The sequence below is a fragment of the Arachis duranensis genome, chromosome 3 (assembly GCF_000817695.3).
Source record: "Arachis duranensis cultivar V14167 chromosome 3, aradu.V14167.gnm2.J7QH, whole genome shotgun sequence".
Taxonomy (NCBI): domain Eukaryota; kingdom Viridiplantae; phylum Streptophyta; class Magnoliopsida; order Fabales; family Fabaceae; genus Arachis; species Arachis duranensis.
Window position 1 is genome coordinate 98,214,155 of NC_029774.3, and position 9,549 is coordinate 98,223,703.

Consider the following 9,549-nt stretch of genomic DNA (forward strand, 5'->3'; position numbering starts at 1 on the left):
GTCATCCAAGTAATAAACCTTACGTGAGTAAGGGTCGATCCCACGGAGATTGTCGGTTTGAAGCAAGCTATGGTCATCTTATAAATCTCAGTCAGGCGGATTCAAATGGTTATAGATTTTTGATAATTAAAAGATAAATAAAACATAAAATAAAGATAGAGATACTTATGCAATCCATTGGTGGGAATTTCTGATAAGCGTATGAAGATGTGTTATTCCTTTTGAATCTCTGCTTTCCTACTGCCTTCATCCCATTATTCGTATTCCTTTCTATGGCAAGCTGTATGTTGGGGGATCACCGTTGTCAATGGCTACCGTCCGTCTTCTCAGTGAAAATGGTCCAAATGTGCTGTCACCGCACGGCTAATCATCTGTCGGTTCTCCCTCATGTTGGAATAGGATCCATTGATCCTTTTGCGTCTGTCACCACGCCCAACACTTGCGAGTTTAAAGCTCATCACAGTCATCCCATCCCAGATCCTACTCAGAATACCACAGACAAGGTTTAGACTTTCTGGATCTCAAGAATGCTGCCAATTGATTCTAGCTTATACCACAAAGACTCTGATCGTGAACCAGAAGGCTAAGAGATATGCATTCAAGCTCGTTTGCATGTAAAACAGAAGTGTTTGTCAGACACGCGTTTATAGGTTGAAAATGATGATGAGCGTCACATAATCATCACATTCATCATGTTCTTGTGTGCGAATGGATATCATAGAACAAGAATAAGCATGAATTGGATAGAAAACAGTAGTAATTGCATTAATACTCGAGGAACAGCAGAGCTCTACACCTTAATCTATGGTGTGTAGAAACTCCACCGTTAAAAATATATAAGTGATGATGGTCCAGGCATGGCAGTGAGGCCAGCCCCCAATGTCTCAGATAGCATAAAACTGATCAAAGATCCCAGCATGTCCAATACAATAGTAAAAGGTCCTATTTATACTAGACTAGTTATTAGGGTTTACAGAAATAAGTAACTGATGCAGAAATCTACTTCCGGGCCCACTTGGTGTGTGCTTGGGCTGAGCATTGAAGCTTTCATGTGTAAAGACTTATTTTGGAGTTAAATGCCAGTTTGCAGCCTGTTTTGGGCGTTTAACTCTAGCTTGTAACTTGTTTCTGGCATTTAACGCCAGAATAGGGCAGGGAATTGTCATTTGAACACCAATTTGCGTCATCAAAACTCGAGTAAAGTATGGACTATTATATATTGATGGAAATCCCTGGATGTTTACTTTCCAACGCAATTGAGAGTGCACCATTTGGTGTTCTGTAACTCCAAAAATTACATTTCGAGTGCAGGGAAGTCAGAATCCAATAGCATCAGTAGTCCTTTTTTAGCCTCTGAATCAGATTTTTGCTCAGGTCCCTCAATTTCATCCAGAAAATACCTGAAATCACAGAAAAACACACAAACTCATAGTAAAATCCAGAAATGTGAATTTTGCATAAAAACTAATAAAAATATACTAAAAAGTGACTAAATCATACTAAAAACTACTTAAAAACAATGCCAAAAAGTGTATAAATTATCCGCTCATCAGTATCCTAACCTTGATCCAAACTTTGAATTGAAGAGTAGCTTGATAAATCTACTACCGAAGTATCATGGGTTGCCGGTTCAAGACCCCATCCGACATCTAAAGGATTTTCAAGTTGCTTGTTCTACGGGTCGAAGGCATGGAGCCGATGAGGTCGCAATCATGGTTTTTGCCTTCCCTCTCTTGAAAGGCGAGCAAGGACATGGTTTTATTCGCTACTGGATGAGATTGTGACCAATTGGGATTTCTTGAGAAGAGAGTTTCTAGATAAATTCTTCCCACCGGAGAAGACCAACTACATCCGGAAGGAGATTTCAGGTATAATGCAAAGAGGCCAAGAGAGTTTGTACGAGTATTGGTCTTGGTTCAAGAGGCTATTGGAATCTTGTCCACACCATGGAATGAACACTCACTTGCTCATTAGCTACTTCACCGGAGGCCTTTGTGTGGAAGATAGAAGATTGCTCACCGCTTCTAGTGGTGGTTCCCTTTCGGAAAACAAGACGGAGGGAGAATCTTGGAATTTGATAAAGGATGTTGCCGAAGCTACACAACATACAAGGGTGAGAAGTGATCCTCTCAAGGGTGTGGTAGAACCGTGCCCTTCTGAATCCAACATAACCAAAGTACTTGGGGATATGACACCATCCTCACACAAATACAAAAGGATCAAAAGGAATACTACTCCATCCAAGCCATCCAAGCTCCACCTCCAGTTGCTCAACTTGAAGGCCTCCTAAGATTTATGGTTTGTGCTCTAGGACTACACATTACACCAATTAATGCCATCAAATTCAAGAGGAACATGCCCTTGTAGTGGCTAATGTGAATTACAACAACTGTTCACCCTATCCTTCTCAAGACCAAAATAACTACCCTCATGGTAGTAATCAACATCAAGGGTGGAGGGATAATGCACAAGGGAGCAATCAAAACCAAAGATGGAATAACTCTTCTTCTCATTACAACAACAACCAATCTTCATCTCAATACCACCACAACATTAACAACCACCAAGCTAACCAAAATCACCACAACCAAAATCAAAACAACTACACCAAATACCAAGCACCACACCATAGACAACAATCCAACCAATCCTCTTCATCTTCCACTAATCAAGTTGATGAGCTTAGAGCTGTTGTGGATAAATGGGACGAGGGCTATAAGGCTCAATTCGAGGCCATGAGTGCTCAATTGGCCCATCTTACCGACATGATTTCGAAGATGTCCATGTCCTCCTCCAACAACACCAACCAACCCTCAAGCTCTTCTAGCCTTCCTTCCCAACCCCAACCAAATCCAAAGGGCGGTCTCAACGCCATCACTCTACAGTCGGGGAGTACATTGGAGGAGATGCCTCCTAGGGTCATGGAAGACATTCATGAGGTAGAGGTGGTCGTTGAAGCTCCACATGAAGAGGGGGAGGTAGACAAAGGGCATGAGGAGGAAGGAGTAAACCTTAAGGAACCCAAGAGGAAAGCTATAGTGGATGAGTTCATTCCTATTCCATTCCCTTCCATGGTGAAGAAAGCAAAGAAAACACCAGAATTTGATTTGAACATGCTTCAAGTGTTCAAGAAGGTTGAGGTAACCATACCACTTCTTGATTATATTCAACAAATTCCAAAGTATGCAAAATTTTTGAAAGACTTGTGTACACACAAGGATAGGATAGGAGAATTGGAGACACTATCCTTAGGTAGTTCAATTTCTTCCTTGATGGAACCTATTCCAAAGAAATGTGGTGACCCTGGGCTTTGTTTGGTGTTTTGTTGTATTGGTGGACGCACTTTTCATGATTGTATGTGTGACCTTGGAGCTTGTGTAAGCATCATGCCGCTTTCCATCTTTGAGCGGTTGAATTTAGCTCCATTAAAGAAGTCGGCGGCAAAGTTTTCCTTAGCAGATAAAAGTGTGATCACGGTAACAGGAATAGCCGAAGATGTACTTGTGGCGATCGAGGATTTGGTTTTTCCGGTTGACTTTTACATCCTTGAAATGCCTCCAACAGAAAATAGAAGCTCATCCTTCGTTCTACTTGGTAGACCCTTCCTTAAGACCTCTAAATTCAAGTTAGATGCCTTCACCGGCATATATTCCTTTGAGGTTAGAGACAAGACTATCAAGTTCAATTTGGAAGAAGCCATGAAGCATCCTCCCGAAGAGCATTCTATTCTCCGATGTGATGTAATCGATGAAATGGTAGCGGAAGTGCGAGAAGAAGACCATAACAAGTTGTGCTACCATATTGTTGAAGAGACGGATGACCAAGAGGGTGAACATGAGAAAGTTGTTGAGAATAAACTCTGTGAGCTTGATGAAAAGCTTGAGGCAAAGATTGAATTGAAGCCTCTTCCATCTCATTTAAAGTATACTTTCTTAGAGGACAACCAAAAGTTTTCGATCATTATTGCTAGTGAGCTTCCTAGTGAAGAAGAAGAAAAGCTCCTAGATGTTCTCAAAAAGTACAAGAAGGCAATTGGTTGGATCCTAGCCGATATTGTGGGGATTGACCCTCGCAAGTGCATGCATCGTATATTTCTCCAAGAGGGAGCTAGGCCAGTTAGGCAACCGCAAAGGACGCTCAACCCAACCATCCTCGATGTAGTAAAGAAGGAGGTCACTAGGCTACGACAGTAAGTGGGATGAGCCCGGTCCAGGTTATTCCCAAGAAATCAGGCATCACTGCGGTTAAAAAGGATGACGGTGAAGTGGTCACCAAGAGAGTACAAAATACATGGCGAGTGTGCATCGATTATAGAAGGTTGAATGCCGCTACAAGGAAGGACCACTACCCTTTGCCCTTTATCGATCAGATGTTAGACCGTTTGGTGGGTAAATTCCATTATTGCTTTTTTGATGGATTCACTGGTTACTTCCAGATTCACATTGCTCCTGAAGATCAGGAAAAGACCATATTCACTTACCCTTTTGGTACCTTTACCTACAAAAAGATGTCATTTGGACTATGTAATGCACCTGCTACTTTTCAGCGGTGCATGACCAGTGTCTTTTTTGATCTAATGGAGAATTTTTTGGAAGTCTTTATGGATGACTTCAGTATTTATGGAACTTCATTTGATTGTTTCTTAGAGAATTTTGCCAAGGTCTTAGCTAGATGTGTTGACGCTAACCTTGTCTTGAATTTTGAGAAATGTCACTTTATGGTAAGACAAGGTATAGTGTTAGGACATATAGTATCTTATGAAGGAATTTTCGTAGACCCGACCAAGGTTGATGTTATCACCACTTTACCTCATCCCTCATCTATGAGGGAGGTTGATGAGCGGATATTTTATACGATTTTTGGGGGTAATTTCATGTAGATTTTAGTATGTTTTAATTGGTTTTTAGTAGAATATTATTGGTTTTTAGGCAAAAATTATATTTCTGGACTTTACTATGAGTTTGTGTGTTTTTCTGTGATTTCAGGTATTTTCTGGCTGAAATTGAAGGAGCTGAGCAAAAATCTGAGTTAGGCTGAAAAAGGACTGCTGATGCTGTTGGATTCTGACCTCCCTTCACTCGAAATGGATTTTTTGGAGCTACAGGAGTTCAATTGGCGCGCTCTCAACGGCGTTGGAAAGTAGACATCCAGGGCTTTTCAGCAATATATAATAGTCCATACTTTGCACGAAGATAGACGACGCAACTTGGCGTTGAACGCCAAGTACATGCTGCTGTCTGGAGTTAAATGCCAGAAACACGTCATGATCCGGAGTTGAATGCCCAAAACACGTTATAACTTGGAGTTCAACTCCAAGAAAAGCCTCAGTTCGTGCATAGCTTTAGTCTTAGCCCCAGCACACACCAAGCGGGCCCCAGAAGTGGATTTCTGCACCAATTATCTCAGTTTACTCATTTTCTGTAAACCTAGGTTACTAGTTTACTATTTAAACAACTTTTAGAGACTTATTTTGCACCTTATGACATTTTTTCAGATCTGAATTACATACTTTTTGACGGCATGAGTCTCTAAACTCCATTGTTGGGGGTGAGGAGCTCTGCAGCGTCACAATGAATTAATGCAATTATTTCTATTTCATTCAAACGTGTGTGTATTCCTATCTAAGATGTTCATTCGCGCTTAGTTGTGAAGGAGGTGATGATCCGTGACACTCATCACCTTCCTCAATCCATGAACGTGTGCCTGACAACCACCTCCGTTCTACATCAGATTGAATGAGTATCTCTTAGATTCATTACTCAGAATCTTCGTGGTATAAGCCGGATTGATGGCGGTATTCATGAGAATCCGGAAAGTCTAAACCTTGTCTGTAGTATTCTGAGTAGGATTCTGGGATTGAATGACTGTGACAAGCTTCAAACTCCTGAAGGCTGGGCGTTAGTGAGAAACGCAAAAGAATCAATGGATTCTATTCCAACCTGATTGAGAACCGACAGATGATTAGCCGTGCTGTGACAGAGCCTAGGAACGTTTTCAATGAGAGGATGGGAAGTAGCCATTGACAACGGTGACACCCTACATAGAGCTTGCCATGGAAGGGACTTTGCGTGTGGAAAATGATTTCAAGGAAGAGTTGAAGTTCAGAGGACAAAGCATCTCCAAAACTCCAACATATTTCTCATTACTGCACAACAAGTAACGCTTTTATTCTCTTTTATTTTTCCAATCTAATAATTCCAACTGATAATTTTAATTAATATCCTGACTAAGAATAATAAAATAAACATAGCTTGCTTCAAACCAATAATCTCCGTGGGATCGACCCTTACTCACGTAAGGTATTACTTGGACGACCCAGTACACTTGCTGGTTAGTTGTGCGGATCACAAATTCGTGCACCAAGTATTTGGCGCCGTTGCCGAGGATTATTCGAGTTTGAACAACTAAAGGTTTATTTTGTTGCTTATATTAGGAAGAATTTATCCTCTTTTCACTAGAATTGCATCTTTTATTATCCCTTTTTAAAAAAAAAATTTCAAAAAAAATATTGTTTTTCTTTGTCAATTTTTAATTTTTTCGTGAGTTTAGTGTCTTGTTCTAAGTTTGGTGTCAATTATATATTTGATATTTTTCTTTAAAAATTTTTGAACTTGTGTTCTTTGTTCTTCATTAATCTTCAAGTTGTTCTTGTTTATCTTTCTTGTTGATCTTAAGTTCTTCTTGTTTTGTGTCTTTTCTTGTTTCACTTTTGTTCTTTCTAAAGCATTAATCTTCCAAAAGGAATATACCTATTCAAAACAAGTGTTACATTTACTCCCAATTGGCTAGAGTATTGGTTTATATTCTTGATGATTGGGCACCAGTTCTTTTGAAAATCTCTTTCAAAAATAATCTTTCTTGATTTAATCTTGTGCCAAACTTTAAGTTTGGTGTTTTCTTGTTAATTTTGATATAATTTTCGAAAATTTAGTAAAGTTTTCTAAAAATTTTAAGTTTGGTGTTCTTTCTTTTGTTCTTGTGTTCTTGTGAATCTTCAAGGTGTTCTTGAGTCTTTTTTGTGTTTTGATCTTAAAATTTTTAAGTTTGGTGTTCCTTGGTGTTTTCCCTCCAAAATTTTCGAAAATAAGGAGCATTAGATCTAAAAATTTTAAATCTTGTGTCTTTTTTGTGTTTTTCTTTTTCATCATAAAATTCAAAATTCAAATATATATATATATATATATATATCTTTTCTAACTAATTTTAAACTATATTTTTGAAATTTTTTTTATAAAATTCAGATTTCAATTTCAAAATTTTTCAAAAAAATTTCACAAAATATTTTCAAATTTTTATATATTCCGTTTTTATTTATTCCACTTCTATAAAATAAATAATATCAACATACATATCATCTCCCTTGTTCCATCATGGAATTAAGTGGAAATGCACAGTCTAAGAGGACTTTGGGGTCATATACTAACCCCACTACTGCTTCATATGGGAGTAGTATCTGTATACCCTCCATTGGAGTTAGTAGCTTTGAGTTGAATCCTCAGCTCATTATCATGGTGCAGCAGAACTGCCAGTATTCCGGTCTTCCACATGGAGAACCTACAGAGTTTCTGGCACAATTTTTACAAATTGCTGACACAGTACATGATAAAGAAGTGGATCAGGATGTCTACAGATTATTACTGTTTCCATTTGCTGTAAAAGATCAAGCTAAGAGGTGGTTAAATAACCAGCCTAAGAACAGCATAAAAACATGGAAACAGCTGTCAGAAAAATTCCTGAATCACTATTTCCCTCCAAAACGGATGACACAGCTAAGGCTAAGCATCCAAGGTGAATTCAAGGAATTATTACAGGAAACAAGAATGGCTAACAGGAATATGGAAGTACAGTTAAAGCAGACAGAAAAACAACTATCAAAACAAATAACAGTAGAATGCCAAGCAGTTCAACTAAGAAGTGGGAAAACATTAAATACCTCACTTCAAAGCAGCAGGAAGCCAAGAAATGAACAGATGTCTACTCAAAATCCCTCTGAGGACAATCAGAGCCCAGAGAGGAATGATGCTGGTGCTGAACGCCCAGACCATGCTCATTTCTGGTGTTCAACGCCAGAAACAAGCATGAATCCGGTGTTGAACGCCCAAAGGGAGCATAGTTCTGGCATTCAGACGCCAGTAACAAATGGGGAGATGGCGTCTAACGCCACTCCAGCTTCCACCCCTGGCATTCAAATGCCAGTGGGGGATCAGTCACATACAAGTGCTGATGACAACCCTTCTAAAAAGACTTCCCAACCCACTTCTGTAGGTAATAAACCTGCAGCAACTAAGGTTGAGAAATACAAAGCCAAAATGCCTTATTCTCAAAAACTCCGCCAAGCGGAACAGGATAAGCAATTTGCCCGCTTTGCAGACTATCTCAGGACTCTTGAAATAAAGATTCCGTTTGCAGAAGCACTTGAGCAAATACCCTCTTATGCTAAGTTCATGAAAGAGATCTTAAGTCATAAGAAGGATTGGAGGGAAACTGAAAAAGTTTACTGATGACAAGTCATCATATACCCATTTTCTATGCTTTTTCATACAAGAAATTAATGATTTGTGTTTAAATATTAAATGCTTTTGTGCTTAAATGATATATTTTCTTGATCTTTTAATTTTATAAATCTTGTAGAAAAAAAAGAAGAAAAAGAAGCAAAGAAGCACAAAAAAGGAGAAAAAAAAAGAGCTTTGGGACACACTTTGAAGTTGGAGCACACTTTGGAGCCTTAGGCCACGCTTTTAAAAGCGTGGCCCATGACAAAATCAAAGAGGAAAACACCCAGCACGCACACTGCCCTGCCCTTGGCAAGGGCAGGGCAGAATCATAATGAAGCAAAGTGAGGATGAAGCAAATTTTGGCTAAGTTAAAATCTGGGCGCTCACAGCATGACCATACCTACTTCAAAGGGCTATAACTTGAGCTACAGACGTCCGATTGATGTGCTTCCAGTTGCGTTGGAAAGCTGACATTCAGAGCTTTCCAACGATATATAGCAATCCATATTTGGCGTACAATTGAGGCAGGAACGAAAGGCATCTTTAAGGGCCATGAGGAAGCAAGAAACTAGGCCTTGGTGCCAAGAAAGCCAAGGAAAAGGAGTAGCGTGTGCATCCACCAAGTTTCGAACTTGGAACTTCATCTTTTGGAAACACTGCCCTGCCCTTCGCGAGGGCAGGGCAGCATTTTGTGATGCACACACACGCACCAGATTGGCGCACCAAAGAAGGCTTCGGCAGCACCAGCAGCACACACAAGCACCAAATTGGTGCACCAGATTTTTCTGCCCTACCCTCCGCAAGGGCAGGGCAGCATCTTCACACTCCAAGCCCACACCACGCTCGCACCAAGGACGCACGCACCAAATCCTGCCCTGCCCTCCACAAGGGCAGGGCAGCATCCTATGCACCAAGCTCAATTCTGGCGCACCAATTTTCAATTCTGGCGCACCAATTCCTGATTCTGGCAGCACCAAGGAATTTCTGGCGCACCAACTTTTCCTGCCCTGCCCTTGGCGCGGGCAGGGCAGCATCTCACGCACCAAGGCCGCAC

At 40.2% G+C, this 9,549-nt stretch overlaps 1 protein-coding gene across 1 annotated transcript; it reads left to right on the forward strand.

Annotated features, from left to right (window-relative positions):
• The first annotated feature begins 1,873 nt into the window (after window positions 1-1,873).
• On the forward strand, window positions 1,874-4,193 carry LOC107479827 (uncharacterized). Its single transcript, XM_016099926.1, has 2 exons — window positions 1,874-2,176; window positions 2,352-4,193. The coding sequence occupies exons 1-2, from the start codon at window positions 1,874-1,876 to the stop codon at window positions 4,191-4,193; spliced, it is 2,145 nt and encodes a 714-aa protein (XP_015955412.1).
• Window positions 4,194-9,549: the final 5,356 nt, after the last annotated feature.